The sequence below is a fragment of the Camellia sinensis genome, chromosome 5 (genome assembly GCF_055761805.1).
Source record: "Camellia sinensis isolate YWXY chromosome 5, ASM5576180v1, whole genome shotgun sequence".
Lineage (NCBI taxonomy): Eukaryota > Viridiplantae > Streptophyta > Magnoliopsida > Ericales > Theaceae > Camellia > Camellia sinensis.
This window is the reverse complement of record NC_138965.1, coordinates 97,792,182-97,818,655: the sequence shown is the minus strand read 5'-3', so window position 1 is coordinate 97,818,655 and position 26,474 is coordinate 97,792,182. Positions and strand designations below refer to the sequence as shown.

General features: G+C 36.6%; 1 protein-coding gene across 1 annotated transcript; it reads left to right on the top strand.

The window, feature by feature from the left end:
- The first annotated feature begins 1,239 nt into the window (after positions 1 to 1,239).
- Positions 1,240 to 25,984, top strand: LOC114270485 (putative serine/threonine-protein kinase PBL19). Its single transcript, XM_028212020.2, has 5 exons — positions 1,240 to 1,441; positions 2,064 to 2,492; positions 11,415 to 11,675; positions 19,212 to 19,334; positions 25,169 to 25,984. Exons 2-5 carry the CDS (start codon positions 2,139 to 2,141, stop codon positions 25,712 to 25,714), a joined length of 1,284 nt encoding a protein of 427 aa, XP_028067821.2. The 5' UTR covers positions 1,240 to 1,441; positions 2,064 to 2,138; the 3' UTR covers positions 25,715 to 25,984.
- The last annotated feature ends 490 nt before the right edge of the window (positions 25,985 to 26,474 follow it).

The following is a 26,474-nucleotide window of genomic DNA, read 5'->3' as shown; positions in this document are numbered from 1 at the left end:
TAGTTTTTTTGATTTTTTTGACTTTTGTAAGAGAAAAAGTATAATGATTATAGTTTGGATGTGGCATTTTATCTAATTGAATATAGCAAATTTTGTCTTTTTGTATTTTTTTAGCCAAAAATCTAAGCCAAATGAAGCTTAAGTAAATGTATGAAAAAATATATTTTAGCCATTATACTTAGGCCTCGTTTGGGAACCTTCATTTTTAGTCAAAAATTCAAAAAATTACTAAACTAGCCAAAAAGTCAACAACCCATACCAAAAAGTCAAAGATTCTCTTTTCTATCTTTTCGTAAAAAGTCAAAAAGTCATCCCAAACATACTAATTTTTTTAAACTCATATTTTAGCCAAATAGCTAAAAAATTACTAAATTAGTCTGTTCTCAAACGAGGCCTTAGAAATCAATATTTTAGATATTTTCTATACACTTACATTGAGTTTAATAGTTAAAATATATTTTTATATATATTTACTTAACAAAAATAGATAAATAATTTAAATTAAAACAAATCAAACAATTAAAATTTAAATTGATAAAATTAAAAATTTATTTTATTTCAAGACTTAAATTTTTAAAATTTTCTACAACTCTTACAATTTTAATTATAAAAAATAAAATTTTAATATATATTTTGTATTTTAATCCTGTGCACGTAATATGGTCGAAATTTGACTTTAGATGAGTTAGTTTGGCAAGCCTGGGTCGTAGTTGGCTACCACATTTTTACAGTCAATGGAAAGGTAAGATAGCTGTTGAGAGAGAGAGAGAGAGGAAAGTAGAAGAGGATGACGTATATAGTTCTATTTTGAAAAGATGGTAAAAAATAATTATTTTAATTTTTAATTAATTTTTTGATTTTTTTAAACGAATAATATGGAAAATTGATAAAAAATTACTGTTTATTTTTTTGATTAATATTTATTTATGATGTCAAATCATAATTAATGATCAAACTACCTCTACTAATTTAAAATATTTACAACTTCATTTGTATAAATGAGAGATAAAATTATAATTTCATCCATAATTAAAAACCAATCTCTCAAATGAAAAAGATACAAAAAAAAAAAAAAAATTTAACTTTTAACTTTTGCTAAAAAAAAAAAAAAAAAAAAAAAGCTATCTTCTCAAAATAGCGCATAGACATACTACAGTATGGAAATTACTAAGGTGGCCCTGTGGAGAGAGTGGGACCCAACGACTGTAGGGTACACTACACAAACCTTTTCGGGTACATCTGGAGATCCGGGGACAGCCAGACACGCACATGGTTCATTTCCTTTCTCAGACAGGAAGAAGATAGAGAGAGAAGAGAGACAAAAGCTTCAATTTATTTTTGTCAATGCGAGGACTGGTGTTCGTTCCTCTCAACAGCGTTGAAACTCACAAGTCTAAGCTGTTGAACAATTCAGGAAGATGAACAAAGTCACAACTACAAGGTAACCGAAATGGAAAACTCACCTCACCATTGTTCTATCTTCATTTTCTTTCTGTTTTTCATTGAATTCTCGTTTCATTTATGTCTGTTCTCGTGTTTTCTTGTTTTTCTCATCTGTGTTTTACTTGATTTTTAACCATTTTTGTTTTCTCTTTCTATCTGGGTCTCTCATCCTTTGATTTTCCATTTCTTTGTGCGTTTTCCCTCTTTTATTCTCACATTTTCCATCGAATATCTATCTGGGTATTTCAATATCAGTCTATCTCTCACTTTTCTACCCAAAATCGACCCGATTCGCTTTTGGGTTTTCATTGTTTGGCTTATCTTCTTTGCTTGTTCAATCTTTTCTTCTCACCCTGTTTGCTGTTAGAGCTTTGACTTGTCCATTTTCTGAGCCATTTTTATCTTTATTCTTTCACTTTCCTTTCCGTTCGCTCATCGGTTTTCCCAATTTATCTTTCCTTTTATTTCCATCTTTGTTTTTCTTAACAATTTCTCTGTTTTGTAACTGGGTTTTCGTTTAGTTTCGTAAAGTTCCTTCTCCCTCTCTCGATATAGAATTGAATGAGTCCACACTTAATCTTAAATGCTAATTACTACTTCTTGTTGTTCTTTGCTGGCAGGGATTGAATGACAGTTCACAGTTGATCTTAAAAGTTCCTAATCTATTCTGAAAATTAAAAAAAAATAAATAAAAAATGATGTGTTTCTATTACTTCAAGGATAGGACTAAAAGTAGGGCCCAAAGATCAGCGCCGATATTAAAAGAAGAGAGTAAATCCAATTTATCGGCAGCTGAGAGGGTGACTAAGTCCTCTTGTTCGGCAGCTTCACCACGTAGTATCCCAGAATTGTATGAAGAGAAGGCTCAGAACTTGCGAGCCTTCTCATTTTCGGAGCTCAGACAGGCAACTAATGGTTTCAATAGGATGCTTAAGATTGGGGAAGGTGGATTTGGAAGTGTGTTTAAAGGCACAATCAAGCCTGCTGATGGAAATGGTGATTCCCCAATTGTAGTTGCCATTAAAATGCTCAACAGAGATGGCTTTCAGGTATTGATTTTGAGTATGATCTTACAATAACATCTTTGTAGAAATGTAACTAAGAATATTGTTGGATAGTGCATGATATGTTGTTGGCTTTCAAGTATTGATATTTGAGTATGATCTTTGTAGAAATGTAATTAACAATGTTGTTGGATTGTGCATGATATGTAATGCCTAAAAGTGCCAGCTTTTGCATACTTTGGAATTGTATTGAATGGATTTAAGTGAATAATGTTGTGTTTGATTTTTATTAGAAATGAGCCATTGTTTAGATTGATTATATTTATCACATGAATTTGTGACATATTGGTCTTCATGTGCCATCAAAACAAGAAACTCCTAATTTTTTGTAATTTAATATTTGTATATGTTTGATGGAAGTATTGATGTCTCGTGGTTGTTGAATTTGTGTTGGGAAAGGAAAAATATAGGAAAAGAAAATTAAATAAAAGTAGCTAAGTTTTTAGGCACCTCAGTTTTATTCTACATTGGACAACCTTGTATACACTGGTGCTATTTAGTGGAGATTTTAGTGCTTGTGCATCTAACAGTTGATGCGCTTGCCATTTATTCCTGATTTTTCTGGAAAATACTTGTGCAAGCACTTGCTATTTATGTATCTTTGCTGCCTTCAATTACTAAGAATGTGGATCACATCTTCCTGTCAGAATTTGTATGCCATCACCTGTTTCTCTTCCTTTATATTTTTGGTTGCACGACACCATTTACAGTGAGCATTTTCTATACTTGGTTGAGCAAGAAACTCCTAAATCACCCTAATGAATTTTCATAATATGTTTTGATAGAATTCCTTTTAGGACATAAGTTTTGTGCTATGATTGGTATCTCATCAAATTTTATGTTTGGATCTTGAATTTGTGGAGTGAAAGGAAAAGGAAATGGAAAAGAAAATGACCTAAACAAAACTTAAAAAGGTCTTTTTTTGGTTAGCTTAGAGAAATGTGAAGACAATGAATAGGGTATAAGTCGGAAAAAAAAAAAAAAAAATTATTAATCGGTGTGTTTGGTTTTAGTTTTCTGAATTCAATTTTTTGAAAATTGAGTTTTTTGTTTTTCGTGTTTTTTTATTTTTAGTGAATATTTTTTAAATTTTAAGTAATTTTTTTACTTTTTTAGATGCACTTTACTTAGATATATCTAAATAGTAAAATATTTGTGAGAAAATATTTTAAAAATTTAATAAATACACAAAAATACGAAAATGTACTAAATTTTCGTATTTCTTTTGTATTTTTTGGTATTTAGTGTATTTTTTAAAGATTTTTTTCACAAATATTATACTTTTTAAGTGTATTTATGTTAGGTGTGTCCAAAAATTAAAAAAAAATTGCTTAAAATATTAAAAAAATTCATTGAAAACATTCAAATACGAAAAATAAAAAAGTAGAATTTTCTGAAAATTGGAACCAAATTTTTTGGTTTGGTTATGTACAAGTAATTTAATTTCCTTTCATTTCCCTCGACAAAGCCAAGATCTAACCTTAGCATAAATAAATTAATTTGGGTTGCATCAATAACATAGGTTTTTCCCTGTGGCAACTTTTGTAATTTAATGGCATACATCCTTTTGAATTGGTTTTCCTAAGAAAAAATTATGGAAACCATTTGCTTCATTTTGTATGGAACTGCATAATCATGGATCTAGGCTTTCAAGGGCATTAAATTTTAATTTTCTTTAAGAAAAACAAGGGATTATCTTCTTCATAGTAAACTATGTCTTAGAGAGGTAAATATTTTCTTGCAGGGGTAAATATTATCTTCTTCATAGTGAACTTTTATGAAGCTTCTTTTCTTTTTTTTGTTGGTTAGCTTAGAAAAATGAGAAGAAATGAACAGTTTATTTTGGTTTGGTTGTTTCCTTTCTGTTTCCATTTCCATTTCCATTTCCCTCGACAAATCCAAGGTCTAAACTTAGCATTAATAATAACTGGGGTTGCATCAATATGTCACGTTGTTATTTTATTTGTTGATATTGTTTTTATTTTTCAAGTTTGAATTAGTTGTAGTGCTATTGCTGATTAATTTGGATATATTTTCTACATTTTAGTCACTTGTTTCCCATTTATGAGGTTAGTGTTTCCTATTTCTTAGTTTATTGGTTGTATGGGACTATTTATTAGAGCATAAAATATTTAAAATGCAGAGAACAAGTTTCCAAACTTCTACTAGATTTATCCAGAAACTCCAGAGATTAACTGGTGTCTCAGTTAACCGGCCAAACATCTTTCATTCTTTTTCCCAATTTGCTTCTTGAATCACTATGTTTATCAGCATAGGTAAGTCCAAGAAGACTGATCTTGCTCAGTACGTACCAAAGTGGTATCAGAGCCACAAAAATGGACAAGAGGGTGAATCATCTTGAACAGTTTGTTCATTCGATGACCAATGATATGAAGCAAGTCAAGGAACAACTTGCTGAAATTCTTCAATGGCTCACCTTGGAACACCACGCCAACCTACTGAAACAGTAGAAACTTCTGAAGCACTTGCAGGTCCTCAAGGAGCTAATGGGAGTTCCCACTCACAATACCATTGCCTCCAAGCTTGTTAAACTAGACTTCCTTCGTTTTGATGGAAGAGAAGGTCCCACAAGTTGGATTTGTCGAGCGGAGCAATTTTTCAGGTTTCAAGTGACGCCAGAAGCAGATAAGGTGGGCCTTGCGTCTTTCCATTTAGAAGGAGATGCCCAGTTGTGGTATCAACTTCTATGTCAAAATGAAAATGAGGTTTCATGGCCAGAATTCGAAGGTGGGTTGCAGCCTCGGTTTGGGTTCACACAGTACTATGACCCATTTGGCGAACTCACAAAATTGCAACAGCAAGGTTCAATCAAAGATTATCAATCTCAATTTGAAAAGCTACTTGCTAAAGCACGCAATTTACCCCAAGTTCAACAAGTGAGTTGTTTTGTTAAGTATCAAATGTTCTAGCCAGAAGATCAACATCTTTGATGGCTTCTATCGGTTTGGCCTGATTATATGAACAAAGGGACTTATCCCAACATTGAGCAATGGCATTCAATGACAAAGGCAACATTTCACAACGTCCATTATTTCCTGTGAAAAGATTGCCAACGAAAGAATTACAAGGTGAAAAAGGGGTTATGCTGTAAATGTAATGAAAAGTTTGCACCCTGTCATCATTGCAAAAAACATTTTGTGATAGAAGCATGTTGTGAGGAAGTTGACAGGGACATTGTTATGGATGTCGAAGATGGGGGAAGAGTAGTGAACCTGCAATAACATAGTCTATGGGCCAAAATATCATAATCTTGCCCTTGAGGACAAGGGCTAATTTTAGGGGGAATGAGTATTACGTTGTTATTTTATTTGTTGATAATGTTTTTATTTTTTAATTTTGAATTGGTGGTAGTATTGTTGCTGGTTAGTTGGGATATATTTCCTACTTTTTGATTAGTTGTTTCCCATTTATTAGGTTAGTGTTTCCTATCTTTTGGATAGTTGTTTCCTATTTGTTAGTTTATTGGTTGTATGGGACTTTATTTATTATAGTAGAAAATAATGAAAATGTAGAGAACAAGTTTTCAAACTTCCATTGGATTTATCCAAAAACTCTAGAGACCAACCGGGGTCTCTGTTAACTGGCCAAATATCTTTCATTCTTTTTCCCAATTTGCTTCTTGAATCACTATGTTTATCAGAATAGGTAAGTTCAAGAAGACCAATCTTCCCGTGTACGTACCATAATAGCATAGGTTTTTCCTGTGGCAACTTTTGTCATTTACTACTCATTTGTTAACGTTGTGAGTTTCCTATTTTCATATAACAAAAAACTTGTTTGCTATAGAAAAATATTTTGAAAACAAATAAAAATAAAAATAGAGAAACCTGTGTGGTGAGTTGCCCGAGGTAGTGGCCGATCGTGGAGGGTGGACGGGTGTGAAGGGGTGTGCGCGGTGCGGTTCGGGCGGTTAGAGAGTAAAATTACAAACCGAATAGCAGGTTAGCAGATTAGCGGATTGACAAATTGCAGTTTGGGCAGTTTTTGGCGGATTGGCAGATTGAAGAGCATTTTAACTAATTATCATACATTTACATAATATATAATACTAATTTGTATAATATTTTTTAGATATATAACACAAAATAATTTTACATAATATGTTTCATATATATAACCACTAATTTGTAATAAATTTCATATCTTAAATATCTCTCACACTCATTTTTACATTGATATTTCATTAAAAGTTAAAAAATATATATGTATTAACTATAGCGGAGCGGAGCGGTTCGGTTGGCGGATTATAAATTTTAAAGTTTAAACCGCGGTTAGCGGTTAGAGCGGTGTAGATTGATGCGGATCGGTGCGGTTTTAGCGGATTGGGAGGTATTTTGCACAGCCTGATCATCGGCGGGAGGTGGTTGGAGATGGTCGCTATAGGTCATGAGGGACCAGATTGCTGTCAAAAGGTTGTTGAAGTTTACAGGGTGGCTGAAGGGCCGCCAAAAAGGTTGCTAGAGGTCCGGTGTGACTGGCCAGCTAAGAAGTAGAGACATATGACACGACACGACACGACATGGACATACTAACACGTAAGTTCTTAAATAATATACGACATGACACGTAGGGAACACGTGCAAAATATATAAGTTTATATATTTATTATATGTCATAAATAAGGATAAATAATTATTATATATCATATATTTGAATATTTAAGTCAAATATAATACAATTTTTAAAGTCTAAAGGAGAAAAATATGTATAAATTTGCATTATTTTTGTTCTATCATTGGCCAAGTTATTCTATTCAAACTTGTAAAGTGCTTCATGTATGCCCAAGTGTTTGATGAGTTTTGTATCATGTCATGTCGGTGTCAGACACGACACGTTACCTACTTTGAAGTATCCATGCTTCTTAGTTATCTGGTCATCACTGAATAACTTTAAAGGTGGCTGGAGGTTGCCTGCCCAGCTGACCGATAGTGGGTGGTGGTAGCTGAAGGTGGTAGGGGAGAGAAGAGAAAGTGAAAAACTTATTTTGAAAACAAGTGAAAACACATTTTTTGTTTTTTCAAAAAATTTGAAAATTTTGGAGACAAATCCATTTTTCTTTAAAAATGAAAATAATATACCAAATAGGTTTTTGTTTCTAGGTTTCAGAAAAAATGAAAACGAAAACAGGAAATGAAAACGTTGTACATTCTCTTGAATTAGTTTTCCCAAGAAAAAATGATGGAAACCATTTGAATCATTTTGTATGTTGTCTTTCAATGCAACTGCATAACCATGGCTTTAGTCTTTCAATATAATTTGGGTATTATTATTTTTTTATTTTTAAAATAAGGGATTATCTCGTTCATTCTTAGAGATAAATATTTTCTTGCGGAGTTATGACACATGATTTTGTTGAGAAGCAACTAAAATTTATTCTAAATTAGACCACCTCATTTATACTAGTATCGTTTAGTGAAGATTTTAGTGCTTGAGCATCAAACAGCCAAGGAGCTTACCATTTATTCCTAAATTTTCTAAAGTACTTGTTGAAGAACATGCTATCTATTTCCCCCCCCCCCCCCTTAACATTTATGCTGTGTTTGGTTGGGGAATTTGGGGAGGGATTTGGAATTGGAAAGGGAAAGGGAAAAGGTGTGTGAAACTAGGTGAAATATAGGTATGTTTTATTCACATTTCACCTACCTTTTCCATTTCCCTCCTCAAACCCCCCCTTAACATTTATGCTGTGTTTGGTTGGGGAATTTGGGGAGGGATTTGGAAAGGGAAAGGGAAAGGGAAAATGTGTGTGAAACTAGGTGAAATATAGGTATGTTTTATTCACATTTCACCTACTTTTTTCATTTCCCTCCTCAAATCCCCCAACCAAACACAGCATTAGTAATGTGGATCGTATATTCCTATTTGTATGCCGCTGTTTCTCTTCCTTTCTATTTTGGTTGAACAATAATTTATTTGTACTGAAAGCCCCCATGATGACCATACTTGCAATTAGAGTTGTAAAATTTCTACAAGAGCCTCAAAGAAACTGTAATGAGCCATAATTTAGCAATTCTTTTGATCAAGGTACCAACATTATTTTGAAATGCTAGGACATGGCATATGCTAGACTAGTGTAGTCATGTGATCTGAAACATTGGGCACTTGCCACTTAGGTATTAAAAAAAATCCAATTTACAATCTAGAAATTATTTTCTTATTTTTTCCCTTTGTTTTCCATTGTATGCCAATATCATAGAAGAAGAAGGGGTTTAGCATTCATAGAATGGTAGATGCAAGGTAATTTCCTAAATAGAAATCTTCAATCATTATTTGAGTCTTTAATTTTTGCTACTAGTGGATTAGAGGTGTAGTGCCGAAGATAAGATTATATTGTTAAATATATCATAATACATGGTGATCTCATGATTTGTGCTTATCATGAATTTTTGTATCTTTGATTTATCTCAATCCCTTAACTGAAAGGATTTGATTGTATCCTCTACTTTATATATATATATATAGTGTACCTTGTAATCAAGAGAATCAAGTTGAGTGAATGAAAGATGTAGCCCATAGGGCTTTGTGTGTGTATAGGCCAAATTAGCCACATTAGCCCTTTGTGTTCTTTCTTTTATCTTTTCTGTCTCTATTTTCACTACATATTCAACGTTATTGCCTTACTACAAAATTTAATGTGGTATTAGAGTCATCTATTGACACCCTTAGGACTGCATCTCATACATCCCTCCTTCTCCATTTGTCAGCACCCTTAGGGCCTACCAGCCCCTACTGAAGCCTCTTCTATCACTGACCAGCCCACTCTTGGTCTGGGTGTTGTCTGGTGAGCTCTCTAAGGTGGTCCAACTACTTTTATATCCTTTTAGGGTCCCTATGCTAATGTGGTAAGCACATATTTGGTTCTTTTTTGTGTTTTAGGCTATTGGTGTGTTCTGCAGCATTTGTTGTGATATGTCGTTCTGCTAGCCTTTCTGTTTGTGGGAATTTGTTGTTGCTTCAGCCTTGTAGCTTTCTCTGTCTTGGTTGGTGTCACTTGCTGTCATCATGATTGATTCCATGCACATTTCTTTGCTGCAAGATGCTGATTCCTTATGTTCTCCCAAGTTGTCATTGAGAAGTCATTACAATTGTTGTCGTTTTTCAACAATTTCATTTTAATTGTCTGTGATGATCATCCTATCTTCGAGGTTAAGTTGGACACTTCACTTCAACCGTTCCATGTTCTAACTTGAGAGGGAGTGTAAAAAATAAGATTATATTGGTAAAGATATCCGAATATATAGAGATCTCATAATTTGTGCTTATTATGATTTTTTGTATCTTTGATTTGTCTCAATCTCTTAACTAAAGGGATTTGATTGTATCTCTCACTATATATTTGGTGTACCATGTAATCAAGATGATCAAATGAGTGAATGAAAGATGTAGCCCATAGGGCTTTGTGTGTGTACATAGGCCAATGTTGGCCGAACCACAATAACCCTTTGTGTTCTTTTTATATTTTTTGTCTCTATTATCTCTCCATATTCAACTTTATCGTCTTATTACAAAATTTAACCAATAGGACTAGACAGTAAAACTAGGTGTATTTAAGGACACATTTTACAAATGGACCACTACTTTCATACTTGGTGAATGCTTAAAGGATGAGATCTCAGAGAATTTAACCACATTTGAGCAGGTGAGTTGGGGGAAGGAAAGAAAGTCTGATTTAGGGAATGTACATTAACTAAGGTGACTAGTTTGGTCCAATTGGGTAAGTGCCCGGCCAGCAACAGTGAAGTAGTTCTCCTTTTTTGATAGGGTTTCAAGGTACAGGCTCTGAGGCTGGTAGAACAAGACTGGAGCCGGAGTCTATTTTTGTGTCTAGCTCTTTAAAAATACGAAGTTTCAGGATGGGGGAGGGGGTGCTTGGGGAAAGAGTTGAAGTCTGATGTGGTATCTAAGTTATTGGTGATTGAAATGGCAAGAGCAAATTAATTCACTGTTGAAATAGTAAAATCTGACATCTACAGTTCAGCTTTCCAGAACAATTAGGGCACTTCAGCGTATCACTTTCTAACTATTAACTTAGCAATGCAGATAACCCACCCTTGTTGTGTCGCATTCGAGCATAGGTGCTATGCTATACACAGTCCTGTTCACACTCTGCCTACCACTGCAATCAGCATGTGAGGTAACACTGAATCAGCCCGTGAACTGTGCATGCCAATTGTATTTGCTTCTCAAATTTTTTCAAATATCAAGATGAAAAAGAAGGATTTTTTTATTGGAAAATTAAGTAGATCATAAATTTAGGTCTGAACTCTGGAGTAGTTGAATTCAATGTATGCTTATGCTTCGGATGGGCGTTACCATGGGATTGTATCGTTTGTGGATCATTCTGTTTGAAGGGCAATTCCATGTTAGAACCAGAATCTTCTTGCACTTCATTCATAAACTAACATTGAGGGGTTTTTCTAATTTCATTGGAGCTATGCATTAGAAACTATGCCTTCACTTTGTTGGTAGGAAATGGGTTACCCTTTCATTTTCTTGAATTTAACCCCTTTGCCTTTCATTTACAAACAAACTTGTGTATTTGGATGGTCCAAAGGAATTGAATTAGCTGTGTTGTGTATGCAGATATAGTGTAATACACAATCAGTCCAAACTTATGAACAAACTTGTGCATGTGGGTCTCCTATTACCTTTGAATTATTCTTTACAAATGTAGTCTGGATTGTGATGGATTGGTTCAAAATACGTTAGCAGAAATTATGAGTTTTTTTGGAAATTTATTGATTCATATGCCACCTATACCTCAAATGTGGCCCACTTATGCTTGAATTTATGACATTTATACGTTAAATTGGCTTCTTGTTTGCTTAGGCCTGTTTCTCCTGAACATTTATCATAGTCTCTTATGATTCTTTGTTTTTCATGCAGGGGCATAAACAATGGGTGGCAGAAGTACAATTTCTCGGTATTGTGGAGCACCCAAATCTTGTCAAACTTATTGGATACTGTGCTGTAGATGGAGAACGAGGGATCCAACGGCTACTTGTATATGAGTTTATGCCCAACAAAAGCTTGGAAGATCATCTTTTCAATAGGGCTTTTTCGGCTCTACCTTGGAAAACGAGGTTACAGATAGTACTTGGAGCTGCTCAAGGATTGACTTATTTGCATGAAGAATTGGAAGTCCAGGTTTAATTCAAAAACTGTCAACTTTATGTTCAACTTTGCATCGTACTATCGTTTGGACTAACTAATGATTATTGGTTACGAGAATATACTTAAACAACAGAATGATTAGCCACCACCTGAGAACATGCTTATCAAAATCCGGATCCGGATTGTAGTATCTTATGATCCTCTGACTCTAGTTGGGCCAAACGATAGGGATCTTAAATTTTGTAGAATCTTAATGGGACTATGATCCTAGTTATAAAATTGTAGAGAAATCATACTACGATCCCAATTCTACTACAATCTTGATGCTATCGGATTGTTTCTTATATATGCTTTTGCATATGTGTATATCTATATAATAAATTTGACTATAAACTCACTCTCCAAGAATCTTCTCTAATTTATGTTAGCATAAGATATATTATGTAAAAGTTATAATTTTTCTATAATGATTTTTAAATTATTAACTTACATTATCATGATTGATAAATTTTCATTTTATTTTGCATTGAAAGTAGAATCTTATGCTCCTCGATCTGATCCAGAAGTCCCTCCCAACAACCCTACATATGATCCCAATTTTAACAACCTTGCTTGAGAATAAAATTATCATCTTTTGAGAAGTGAATGGCACAAAATCCTCTATGTGGGATGGTGTAACTACAAAAAGATGGAATCATCAGAAGGAAACAATAGTAAAACTGTGACAATGTCTTTTTGTGAAAATTTTAAAATGATTCCATGTGTGGTGCCATTTACTTATTCAGTGTTATGTAAAATGACATAGACGACCAGCATGTCGTGATTTTCCAATGCCCTCTTCTCTTTTTCTCCCCAGGGGTCTAAGTCAAAAGGAAGTTTGGGGGATCCTCATGGCATAGCATAGATACCAAGGGAGACTTTTTGTTGATACTGGCAAAAAATGATGTATTACTGTTATATTTTTGGTACTACTAGCTCATTTGGATGATCCTAAACATTTAACTGGTTGACTTTCCCACAGATTGAATTTTAAAATGTTTTTAATAATTGTTGAAAATCAGTTAGAATCATTAATCAATCTCAATTCTTATAATTCAATTTGAAACCTAAAGAGGTGGCTCCTTTGGTTGACCAAAATTTCCTTAAATTCTTAGCTTTGTTTTTCTTTCTTTTTATCTTGCTGGAGGTTTTATTCATTAAATTGAACATTATTTTGTAAATAAGTTGGAAAATTCTTTCCTTGGAGGATTTGTGAGAATTTTAGCCATATCTGAAGAACTTTGTGAGAGAAAAGATTTCGAAGAACTTAGCAAGAGTAGTGTTGTGGGTATTAATTTGGAAGATAGCTGTGCAAATGGTAGCAGATATGTTGGGATGTTCCATTGATTCCTTTCCTCTCAAATACTTGGGGTTTTTGTTGGGAGGAGATCCTAGTGTTATAGGTATTAATTTGGAAGACAGCTATGTGCATAGGGTGGCGAATATGTTGGGATGTTCCATTGATTTCTTTCCTCTCAAATACTTGGGGCTTCCATTGGGAGGAGATCCTAGATTGGAGTCCTTTTGGGAACTCCTTCTTGTCAAAATTGGGAAAAGATTGGAGGGATGCAAGCGAGCTTTGTTGTCTGGGAGGGGGGGATATATTTTGGTACAATCCGTATTAGGCTCTATTCCTATTTATTTCCTGCCCTTATTCAAAATTCCGGTTAACATTGCGAGAAAAATTGAGAAATTGATGAGAGATTTTCTTTGGAGCAGATGTGGTTCACAGAATTAAGGCGGGGTGGCTCAAGTGGAGGAGTGCGTCTGAGTATTGTTCGATAAATGAGTACCCATAAGACTAAAAGGAAAGTTCTATAGAACGGTTATTAGACTAGCAATATTGTATGAGACAAAATGTTGGGCAACTAAGAAATAACACGTAGATGAGTGTTACTGAGATGATGATGCTAAGATAGATGTGTGGTAAGATTAGAAAAGACAGAGTTAGGAATGAGCATATTCGAGAATGGGTAGTAGTAGTACCGATAGAAGATAAGTTGAGAGAGAATAGATTGAGATGATTTGGTCATATACAACGGAGACCAACAGAGGCAGTAGTGAAGAGATGCGATATAGTGACGATAGATGATAGTGTTAGGGGAAGGGGTAAACCTAGATTAATGTGAACTACTATAGTAAATAGAGATATGAATCTCCTTAATTTGATTAACGAAATGGCCTTGGATAGAGTCGAGTGGGGAAGAAGGATTCATACAGCCGACCTTATATGATGGGACTTAAAGCTTGGTTTGGTTTAAGGGTGTGAAGAGGGTAAAAGGGTTCATTTTGTTAGGTGGGAGACTCTTTCTCTCCCTAAGGAAAAAGGAGGCTTGGCTATTGAGAACATCGTTGCTAGGAATATTGCTCTGTTGGGCAAGTGGTTATGGAGATTTTCTATTGAAAGTGAATTACTATGGTGTTTAGTTGTTAAAAGCAAGTATGGAGTTCAACCCAATGGTAGAGATTCTAATGTGATTGATAGAGGCAATTGTCGTTCACCGTGAAAGCCCATTTCCCGTTTGTATCCACTTGTGTCTAACTTCTTTTCATTAAGAGTGGGGAATGGGGTGACGATCTTTTTGGGAGAATGTTTGGTTAGGGGATATCTCGTTTGATAGAGTTTTGCCTCTTCTTTACAGGTTGGTTCGTTCTCGAAGTGTTTCAATAGCGTCGCTGGTTTGCTCTTCTATGGCATCCATCTCTTGGAATTTTGATCTCATTAGAAACTTGAATGATAGGGAGGCGATGGAGTTGACATCTTTGTTGGTATTGCTTAAGGGGTTTCTCTTTCTTCCTCTCGTGACATTAGGGTGTGGAATCTTGTTTTTTCAGGGGTCTTTTCATGTAAATCCTTTTTTGATAAGCTCATTGATAATCCCTCTGTTCCCTTGGCTCCTTCTCATAAGAAAATTTGAAAAGCTGTTGTCCCTTATAAAGTGAAGTTCTTCATGTGGTCTTTGGCTCAAAAAGGTGTCACAACTAATGATGTTTTCCAAAGGAGAAGGCCTAATCACTCTGTTTGCCTTCAATGATGTGTGATGTGCAAGAGGAACTCGGAGGTAGCGGATCATCTAGTCCTTCATTGACCAGTGGCTTGTGTATTATGGCAGTGTTTTTTCAGCTTATGTGATGAGCTAGGGTTGCTCCGCGGGACTGCATTCAAATGCTTCTTATTAGATTCAAAGGGTTTGGGAGCACCAAGAGAGCCAAAACAATATTTTTTGGGGTATATGGTTGGTGAGAAATGCAAGAATCTTTGATGGCAAGAAAGCAAGTGAAGAGGCTTTGTGGGATAGGGCGGAATATTTGGCTTCATTTTGGACATTTGTATTCCCTCCTTTTAAAGGAGTCCCTTTGTTCTTGATCTCTAGGGATTGGGCTGCTATTTGCCATCCCTAAGACTAGGAGTTTTTGTTAGAATTTACCTTACCTACTACACTCCACTACCACCTCCACTTCACCTACTACACTCCACTACCACCTCCACTTCACCTACTACACTCCACTACCACACTCAACATCTCCTATATAAACAGCACCTCAACATTTGTAAATAACAACAACTATAAATCAATAATATACATCAATTTATTTTACATGGTATCAGAGCTATAAGATTTAAGCCTATTTCTTTGTCACCGGCGGGCAGCCGGCCGGCAACTTTGCCTTTGCTGCCCGCTGGAATTTTCTGGACATACCTTCCACCCATCTCTCTCTCTCTATATCTATATCTATATATCTATACATACATATGTAGCTTATATCTATTATATCTATAGATAGCATAGCATAGCAAAGAGCTTCTTTTTCTTTGTTTTTTTTTTTGATAAAAAATTCTCCAAAAAAATAAAAATAAAAACCCATCCCTCATCTTCTTCCTCCTCTTCTAAGAGGAGAAAGAGAAAAATTGCATCAAATCCAGCAACAATTCATCCCCATATCTGCGATTTTCTCTCTTCTCTCTGGGTTTCATTTCATGTTACAGATCGTTTTCAGATTTATATACGTAGATTTAGATTCAGAGGGAGTTTTTGAGTAATGGGTACGGAGGTTTTGCGTCCGCAGGATTGTTTGATCGAACGGATCAGAATTGCTCAACCCGTGTTTCAGCACCATCGCCGGAAAAACAATGGAAACCCTAACCCTAGCCGGAAGCCGGCGGTTCGGCCGGAGCAGAAGAAGAACAAGCCGTTGGCGTCGAGTAGATCGGCGAGTTTGGATGATCTGAGAAAGAGTCACAACCAAAACAACTACCATCACAATAATCTTGTGATGGGACAGGTGATGATTTTGAGGAGAGGCGAGTCTCTCGATTCAAAGATCAACGGTCATCGTCAGCCGGCGAAGAAGGCTAGCGACGATCTGATCGTACCGAAGCAGATCCGAATCGGCGATCTCAAATCGGTCTCCGGCGATGTATACGCCGGATCGGCGATCTCGCTGTCTCCGTCGCCGAGATCTCTACCTCTGCCTTCGTTCTTCAGCAAAAAGCAAGTTTCGAAGATCGCCGCCGTCGACGACTGCGCCACCAGAGATCTCCGGCGGTTGCTCCGCCTTGATTGAAGCCTAAAACGATGTCGTTTTTATCCCAAAGTCCGTATATATACGTATTTATATCTCTCTCTCTCTCTCTCTCGGGTATTTTGCTTTTCGTTCGTTTTTTAGAGGTTGGGTCTCTCCGTAATTTTTTGAAATGGAGAGGGTGAAGGTCTGAAAATGGAATGAAGAGATGGTATTTGTATAAATTATCTTCAAATATGGGGCTAATGATAATTATGGGATTATGATGGGGTTAATTTAGAATTTTGGAATTAAAGGAGCGTGTATGTTACATGCAGTGTGGAAATGGAGAGGTAATCAGAAATTTGAAGGATTGAGTGACTGGGGATGTGAAAAAAGAATGTTAATGTTAATGTACTCTGTTGATGTTGGAGGTTGAAGTGGGTTTGTAAGTCTTCCTTTTGTATGATAAATGCCAGATTAAATATTTTTAGTGATAAAAAAAAAAAAAAAAAAAAAAAAAAAAAAAAAAAAAACAACATCACAGGGGCTCTTTATCTCTCCATCTCGGCAGACCGATGCACATGGGCACACACTCAACACACAATCCCACTTTTCACAATTTTATTTCTTTTCTTTTATCTTCCTTTTTCCTTTTCTTTTATAACAACAACAAACATCATCATCTCTCCCACTCAACTTTCTTTTCTTTTAAAATATATATGTTTATTATCATATCTTGCCTCCAACTCCCCCACGTTGCTCCACTTTCTTTCTTTTATTTTATTTTATTTATTTATTTATTTATTTTATTTATTTTTTTCATTCACAAAAAAAAAAAAAAAAACAAAAACAAAAAAAAACACAAAGAGGCAGAACTGCACACCAAACTCATTTTATTCATGTCGGGGCTCACCCCGGTCACCATTTTACACTAAAAAAAAAAAAAAAAAAAAAAAAAAAACAACCAACACCCACAGTGGGATTTTTCTTCTCTACTCTGCTGCAGGTCTCTTCTTCTTGCCTCCGTCCTGGGCGGCCCTTGACGGTCTTGCCTCCGTGCTTCCCACGCCACCGAGCACATTTACTCCATGCTCCTCCACTGCCGCATATGGCGGCCCTCCAAATCGGAACATCACGGTGGCCTTCCGCTTCAGCTCCTTGTTTTCTGCCCTTAGCACGCTTATCTCTGCTCGCGCATCCTTATACATGCGTTGGAGCAGAGCCAGCTGGGAGTTTACATGCTGCACCTCATTTGTCCTACTCTGCAGCCGGTTCGACAAATTTGTGACCGCCGTCATGCTTTCCACACATGCCTTCAGAGTATACTGATTGGCCTCCACATCTGACAGCACTGCCATTCTTTGCTCCACAGACCGCATCGGAAAGTTCAACGGAGTAAACTCCGGGGCGCTTGGTTGAGTTTCCAGTGCCACCGCACCAGTTCTCTCTCTCGTTGACTCGTTGAGGTCGGGAAAGAGGGTGAGCAGCCCGCGGGAAGACGATGAAGCCATTTTCTAGGCAACAGAGTGTTACCCAGTATCTCTCTCAGATATCTCTCGCAACAGAGTGTTACAGACTCTCTCTCTCAGCACAACGAAGTTTTTTTTCAGAGGTTTTTTCGCAGCTTTTCTCTGCCTCAGCCTCAGCCTCCGTCTTATAGCCGAGGCAGCCACGCGCATCGCGCGCCTCTTGACGTCCGACAAATTGGCACGCCTTTTCATGGCACATCTTTTGATAAAGTGGGCACGCCTTTTGATGGCACGCCTTTTGACAAAATTGGGCGCACCTTTTGAGGGTGCAACCTTTTCAACGGTCCGACAAGACCCTATAAACTGTCCCGACATTGATTCCGGTTAGCATACAGTGTCCTCTACCACGTTATGACACCCTCATACAGTGTCCTCTACCACGTTATGACACCACCATACAGTGTCCTCTACACCGTTATGACACCACCATACAGTGTCCTCTACCACGTTATGACACCACCATCCAGTGTCCTCTACCACGTTATGGCACCCCCTTTCAGTGTCTTCACCAACGGTCTGACACGACCATACAGTGTCTCCTATCTTTTTTTTATTTTTATGTATTTTCTTGTTTTGTAACTCTCTCCAAACTCAAGTTGGTTAGTTCCTATCCTCCTTGAGTTTGCGGGGGGCTGTTAGAATTTACCTTACCTACTACACTCCACTACCACCTTCACTTCACCTACTACACTCCACTACCACCTCCACTTCACCTACTACACTCCACTACCACACTCAACATCTCCTATATAAACAGCACCTCAACATTTGTAAATAACAACAACTATAAATCAATAATATACATCAATTTATTTTACAGTTTTGTGCTTTTGCTTTGCTCTTTCTCTTTCTTTGTATGAGGACTTCTTGTCCTCTTGCACTTTTCTTTTTAATAAAATTTTTGTTGCTGCTCAAAAAAAAAAAAAAAAAAAAAAAGATTTCGATTTATCTCAGAACTCTGAAACGCTCATGCTAGATATGAATGAAACCTCAGTAGCTACTTCAACATTCTAAAATAATGATATCTTTGTTAAAGGTTAGAATATGATTGAAAGCAAATCCTGCATAACAGTCTGAAATACTTCTACGCACACGATGGCAGAGGTCCAGAGGAGACCTTTGCCATTTTTACCTACGATTTTGTTGATGCAGTCTAGCTTATTTGTAAGTTTGATTTTCATTTGAAATGAATCTTTCAATTGTTTCTGATAATGTTAAACTGTAACTATGGCTACAAGAACATAACAAAATAATGCCGTAACAGCCATAATTTCTGTTAATAATTGTGATAATGATTAAAATTACAATGCAATTGTTCTTGGTGTTTTCCCCAGTAAAATCATGATAATGGCTTTTTCTTGTTTATTTTTCTTTAATTTTGTTGCTATGCATCATGATACTGGTTGTTTTAAAATTTTAACGTGCTCATACTTAAAAACTGAACATGTCCCAATTTATTGTTGTTAATCTATTATTGCCTATGCTAATGATGAAGGTCATATATCGAGATTTCAAATCATCAAATGTGCTATTGGATGAGGCTTTCAATCCAAAGCTTTCAGACTTTGGGCTTGCCCGGGAGGGGCCAACAGCTGGGCATACTCATGTTTCAACAGCGGTATGCATACTTATTTTGTTCGTAGCATAGGTTGTTGTATGAGAATGAATTATGTTGACAAACTACATACTATGTTAGAACACACCCTATATACATTGATTGTTTTGCGGTGGTAACTAGGGACATTCTCCTGTAAAATTAAAATTCCGGAACTAGCTGGTAATATTTGAAAAATTCATAACCGAGTTTGAATAGGAGAAAAGCATGGTATAATAATAATAATAATAATAATAATAATAATAATAATAATAATAATAATGCATATCTTCTCATTCTAGACTTTCTAGAAATGTTATAGAATTGTTGCATACCTGTGTCTTTTCTTTTATAGTGTTGTGTATGGTGTCATTCCATACATAATGCATGCATAATTTTTGTAACTTCTGAATTATAGAATGATAATTGATGAAATTGAGCTTCTATATATATATACAAATAGTCAAGTGCAATGGCAGAGACTTTGCACCAAAGCCTATTGGAGGTAGATTTTCAATTTCTCCTATATTTTACTCTTCTCAATACTTGTTTACTTAAACTAACGTACAAATTAATATTTCAACTATAGTTTACCATAGTGGCACTTATCTTGATGTCATAAGCTATATAAAATTATATATGCATACACTACCAGCAATGCATTGGTCACTGTGTATGTTTGCCTTCCATGAATTGCCAAAATTTTCAACTCTAACCATGCCCAAGTTTGTCAACATAGAAGTCCTAAATTATTCAAGTATTACAAAAGTGAAATGTGATGAGAGTGTTGAATATAGGAACTAAAATATTTTGTTGAATATAGGAATTATAATATTTTTATTTTGATTGTAGGAATCTTTCTTGTTTATATTGTTTTCTATAATTGTACCATGAATATATTATATATACATGGCCGCTACCTCATTCAAAGGTAAGCCAATTCATTCTTTTTATTCTTTTTGGTATCAGAGCCTCCCTAGCCGTCTCTCTCTCAATCAACCATCACCACCGACTGCCTCTTTTCTTCTCTCTAGCCATTGACAGTTCTTCCTAGTCTCAATCCACCACCTGACAGCCCTTCCCAGCTCCTTTTCTCCACCTGACAGCCTCAGCCCACCACCCTACAGCCCTTCCCAGCCTCCCACAGCTTCAGCCCACCACCCGACAGCCTTACCCAGCCTCCCATAGCCCTTCTTCTTCCTTGCTTTCACCTCGGCAGGCCTTTTTTTTCCCTGCTGAGGCTCTGACGACTAGTTCTTTTTCTGGTCCTACATGCTTCGGCTAGCTTTTTAGGGTGGTCCGTGGCTGCTTTTTCCCGCTTGGGGTGTGGTGCTGATGTATCAAGCACCTTTTTTTCCTGCTCTTTTGCTCTTTTAGGCTGATAGGTTTATTTGGTAGCATTTATTTGGATAAGCCGATGAGGTTTTTTTTTTTGTGGACTATGTTTGCTGTGCCTGTGTGTGTTTTTTAGCCCCTATTATCTCATCATGACTGAGCCATCCTTTGATGTTGCTTCTGATGTACCCACAAAATTTGTCTCAATGAGTTTTGATTTTTCTCTCTCATCACACTCCAGTTCATCACATTACAAGTGTGGTGTTGAATGGGAAAAGTTTTGTTGCGTGGGGCCGCTCCTTTAAACTCTATTTAGGGGGAAAGGGAAAGGCCCATTGGCTCTCATCTTCTACCATCCAGCTTGTAGTGATAGATCCTACACGTGCCCAGTGTGATATAGATAATTGCACTATTCTAGGATGGATGTTCAACTCCATGGAGGATTGTATTTAACATATGTTTGCCTATTGTGACACAATTCCAAGTCCGTGGCGTGCCTTGTCTCAGATGTATGCCCATGCTCATAATGCTGCTCTCATCTTTGAGCTCTATCAGGACATTTTTCGTGTCTCCTAGTCGACTTTGAGTCTTTTTGTGTTAGAGTTCTTTGGATATCTTCAGGCCTGATAGGAAGAATTGGCTCAATATGAACCCTTGATGAGTTACCAACATATGCTGCCTCTCTTGTGTCCAAACGCCTTGCACGACAGCACACCTACCAGTTTTTGATGGGTTTAAACTCCGAGTTTGAATCTCTTAGAACTCAAATTTTAAAAGGCCTTCTCTCTATGAGACTTTTGCCGCCATTGATAGTAATGAACATCGTAGGCGTCTGGTTCAGCCAAGTCCTCCTTCCTTGTCTTCGGTTTCATCTGATTAGATGGCTCTTGCTGCCAAGACTGGTCCTCAGGTTTTAACTGGTCCAGTTGCTTGCCATCATTGTGGTGTTTCTGGTCATGTTAAGTCTTGTTGTTTCAAACTACATCTTGAGTTGAGGCCACGTTCTTTTCGCCCTCGTGGTACTAGTACCCCTCGCACTGTTGTTTTAGTAGAGGTTACTCGTGCTCCTGGGTCTCCTTATATCCCTAATTTACACAAGTTGCAAACTCAGATTGGTCAGCTACAAGTTCAGCTTGGATCTCTCACTGCTAGCTCTCATGGCCCATCATCTTCCACTGTTGCCACCCTTGCTACAGGTACTTTTATTGCTTTCTATGTTCGGTCTGTTAGTCCCTCATGGGTTTTGGATTCTGGGGCTAATGATCATATGACGGGTGAATTATCTTTTCTTTCTTCCTCAGTTCTTACTACTATTGCCCAATTTTTGTGTCTTGTTGATAGTTCTTCATTCTCTGTTCGTCATAAGGGTGTTGTGTCTTTATCCCTTACCATTACTTTATCGTTTGTTTTACATGTTCTAAATTTGTATATAATCTCTTATTTGTTAGTCGTCTTGCCAACCAATATAATTGTGTTGTCATCTTCTTACCCTCTTCTTGCCTTTTACAGAACCTGAGTTTAAAGAAGATTTTTAGAAACGACTATGAGCGTGATGGGCTTTACTATTTTGGGGATCCATCAGACGAGCCTTCCTCTTCTTCTTTAGCTAGTTTTCAGGCCTCTGTTTTGCCTACTTCCATGTCTTGTGTTTTTAATATTTAGACTTTAGAATTATGACATTCTTGTATAGGTCATGTTAATTTGCAATATTTATGTCAACTTTTTCCTTCAGTTAATAAAGCTTGCAAAAACTCTAATTTCATTGTGTGGTTTATGAGTTGCCTAAGCATACCCGTACAAGTTATATCCCTTATATGACTCGGGCTCCTAGTGCTTTTGATCTTATACATACAGATATTTGGGGTCCTTTCCCTGTCATTGCTTTCTCTGATCATAGGTATCATGTGACTTTTATTGATGATCACACTAGGTGCATTTGGGTTTATCTCCTTCGTCTTAAGTCTGACGTGTTTCCCATTTTTGTACAGTTTGTACAAATGGTTAAAACTCAATTTCATGCAGTTGTTTGGAATATCCGTTCTGATAATGGTGGGGAATATATTTCTAATGAATTTTGTTCCTATCTTAATCAAACTGGTATTCTTCAACAACTTACTTGTCCTCGGACCCCTGACCGAAATGGTGTTGCTGAATGCAAAAACTGTCATATTATGTTTGTCGTCCCATGTCTTCTTCAGGGTATGGGTGTTCCTAAGTCTAATTGACATATGGTTGTCCGTACTGTTGTTTACCTCATTAATAGGACCCTTAGTCGTGTGTTGCATGGTCTTACTCTATTTCATATCCTTATGCCCACTACTAATCTGTTTCCTCTATTACCTCATGTCTTTGGGTGTACCTGTTTTGTTCAAAATCGAAGTCCCACTAGCACTACATTAGATGACAAATCTATTCGTTGGGTTTTCTTAGGATACTCGTTCATGTCCAAAGGATATAGGTGTTATGACCCTGTGTCTCATCACTTTCACCACATTTTAGATGTTACTTTTTGTGAGTATCTTCCTTTCTTTGTCACTAACCATCATTTGTAGGCTTCTCCTCCCATTACTTCCATTATTCGGCCGATGCCCATTTTGAACGAGGTAGAGGATGAGGTTGTTCCCCTCCCTCCTTCTCAACCTTTGCCTCCTCCCTCATTGCAGGTATACTCTCGTCACCCACGCATTCAGCCCCCTTCTGCTACTTCTCCGATCTCCAGGTTAGGTAACTCTTCTTCTTTAGCTCTCTCTCATCCACCTCCTAGTCGTAGCCCACCTCAGGATTGACATCCTCTAAATCGTTGGAGTTATTTGAGCAATACTAATCATACTATTTCCTAATCATTCTTAGCCTCTTCATCAGCTAAGTGTCAAGAATGCATTTCTTCATGAGGATCTTCTTGAGACAATTTACATGGCTCCCCCACCTGGTTTCGGGCTGAAGGGGAGTATTCGGGGAAAAAGTGTGCGGGTTACACAAATTCTTGTATGGTTTGAAACAATCTCTACGAGTATGGTTTGGTCGCTTCAATTCTGTTACTATATCTATGGGCTTTGTTCAGTGCTACTCAAATCACACTTGTTTCGTTCATCGGAATTCTGCGATTTAGTGTATAGTCTTGTTAATTTATATGGATGATATTATTGTCACAGGTAATGACTATGTCGGCATTTGTCAAGTAAAGAAAAACTTGGACCAAACTTTTGTGGTTAAGGATCTGGGATATCTCAAATATTTTTTGGGAATTGAGGTGGCTCGCTCAAGGGAGGGGATCTCCCTGTCTCAAATGTATACCCTTGGCTTACTTAAGGATACTGGTATGTTAGGGTATAAACCTGCTTCTACTCCTATGGATCCTAATGTCAAGCTCACATTCGAGTCTAGTGAGTTGTTAGATAATCCAGGCATGTATCAGCGCCTTATTGGACGCCTTATTTATTTGACCAACAATAGACTTGACTTGACATTTGCAATTAGTGTTGTGAGTCAGTTCATGCATGTACCTCATACAGAGCATCTTGACACGGTTCATCATATTTTGAGGTATTTGAAGATGGCTTGAGATTATTCTTCACAGTTGGTCTCCAATTGAGACTCATGTTTCACTGATGCTGACTATGCAAGATCTAGGACTGATCGGCGTTCCACTTCTGGCTTCTGTACTTTCTATAGTGATCATCTTATTTTATGGAAAAATAAGAAGCAGACAGTTGTTTCTAGGTCTTCTGTAGAAGTTGAGTATCGGGCCACGGCACATGGGACATGTGAGATTCTTTGGCTTCGCTCTATTCTGGTAGAGTTGGGTTTTGAGGAGACTGCTCTTTATTTTGTGATAACAAATCTACCATTATGTTATCCTCTAATTCTGTGCTTCATGAGTGTACCAAGCATATCGAGGTTGGCATACATTTCATTAGAGAAAAGGTTTGGACTGATATTGTGAGTCCATCCTTTGTCTATTTTTCTCAGCAGTTAGCAGATATGTTCACAAAATATGTGAGACTAATGTTGCTCTAGTTTTCTGTTGACAAGCTTCATTTGTTGAATGTCTTCACGCCATCTTGAGGGAGAGTGTTGAATATAGAACTAGAATATTATGTTGAATATAGAAATTAGAATATTTTTATTGAAATTAGAATATTTTTATTTTGATTGTAGGAATCCTTTCTTATTTACATTGTTTCTTAAAATTGTACCATGAATATATTATAAATATATGGCCTCTACCTCATTCAAAGGTAAGCCAATTCATTTTTTTTATTCTTTTGAGAGTTGGAGCTGCTATTTCCACACATGACTTTCTCTTAGTTCACACCCCACTTTTCGTTCAGAAATTGATTTCTGAACAAAACTACATGATTCGGAAATCAACTTGTGAACCAAAGGTATCAATTTCCAAACAAGTGTGAATTGAGATAATGTGGGTGTGTGCAAATAGAAGCTCCCAACAAGAGTACGGATATGTTCGAATGTATATGTATGTTTGTGATAAATGAACATGAGAACTCGCATTTTTTGATTAGGTTGTCGGGACATATGGGTATGCTGCACCGGATTACGTACAAACAGGACATCTGACCACTAAAAGCGATGTGTGGAGTTTTGGTGTGGTATTGTATGAGATCCTCACGGGCAGGCTGTCCTTTGAAAGAAACCTACCCAAAATGGAGCAGAGACTTCTGGACTGGGTGAAACAGTTCCCTGCTGATAGTAAAAAATTTAGTATGATAATGGACCCGAGACTCGAAAGACAGTATTCTCTCAATGCAGCCCGGAAAATCGCCAAGTTAGCAGACCAATGTCTGTTGAAGAATGCAAAAGAGCGACCATTGATGAGTTGGGTGGTGGAGAGTTTGAAGCAGATAATCCAAGTTTCAGATGAAAACCCGTCTGATAAAAGTTTTGAGTGCAATGAAGATGATTCGGTTGAGTTGGATGAGAAGACAAATCGGATGGGACCGTCTGAATCTGCGATAAGGCGGATGGCACACTTGGCTAAATTGAACGAGCATGTTGGAGGAGTCAGCAGACGCAAGTTTATGTTCATGCAGAGGGCTAAAGTGCCTTAGAAAATGTTTTTTTTTTTTTTTTTTTTTTTTGCTGTGAAATTGGATTTTGGTTTGCTGATTAGGTAATGGTTTTGTTTCTGGAGTTATTGATGTTAGAATATGAGCAGAAAAGGTTGATGTGAAGTATTAAGCTGGTTAAGGGTTCTCTCTCTCTCTCTCTCTCTCTCTCTCTCTCTCTCTCCTTTGAGAAATAAATGGTCAGAACTTCAGCCTTAATACTCATGTAAATATTATGTGATTAGATATAATATAGTTTTTTCTGTTTCTTTCTTTTTCTTGTTTTGTGTCTTCATGTTATTCATGGCACGCGCTGGGTGATCTGGGTTTCAAGAAATTATCCTTTACTTCTTCCTCTCCTAATCCGCTGCAGTGGCCTGTACACCGCACCGTCGCAGGCTATGGCTCAACATCATTTCCAAGTAGCGCTGTAATTGAGAAGTGCTGAACCGAGTTGAGCAATAGATTCAAGTTTAACTTGAGAACTTATTAAGTTTCAAAATGTATTTAAACTTAACTTGTTTACATTTCAAGTTGATCTCAAATTAGTTTCACTGGAGCTAAGATCGAGTGGTTTAATTTTTATAGTGGATATAATTTAGTTAAGCTGGGTAGTAGGTTATTTAACTTTTACTTCAAAAAAAATTGACGAGTTTTAAAATATGTTAAAATTTTATTTATTTATGTAACAAGTCAATTAGAAACAATTTTTTAACAAATGAAGCCCAAATCAAGCTCGAATAACTTGATTTGTTTTACTGCC

Excerpts from the sequence above, each read along its gene's own strand:
- LOC114270485 (XM_028212020.2), top strand. The coding sequence starts at position 2,139 with ATGATGTGTTTCTATTACTTCAAGGATAGGACTAAAAGTAGGGCCCAA. Across the intron at positions 11,676-19,211 it reads ATGAAGAATTGGAAGTCCAG|GTCATATATCGAGATTTCAA; the intron begins GTTTAATTCAAA and ends CTAATGATGAAG. Across the intron at positions 19,335-25,168 it reads ATACTCATGTTTCAACAGCG|GTTGTCGGGACATATGGGTA; the intron begins GTATGCATACTT and ends TTTTTTGATTAG.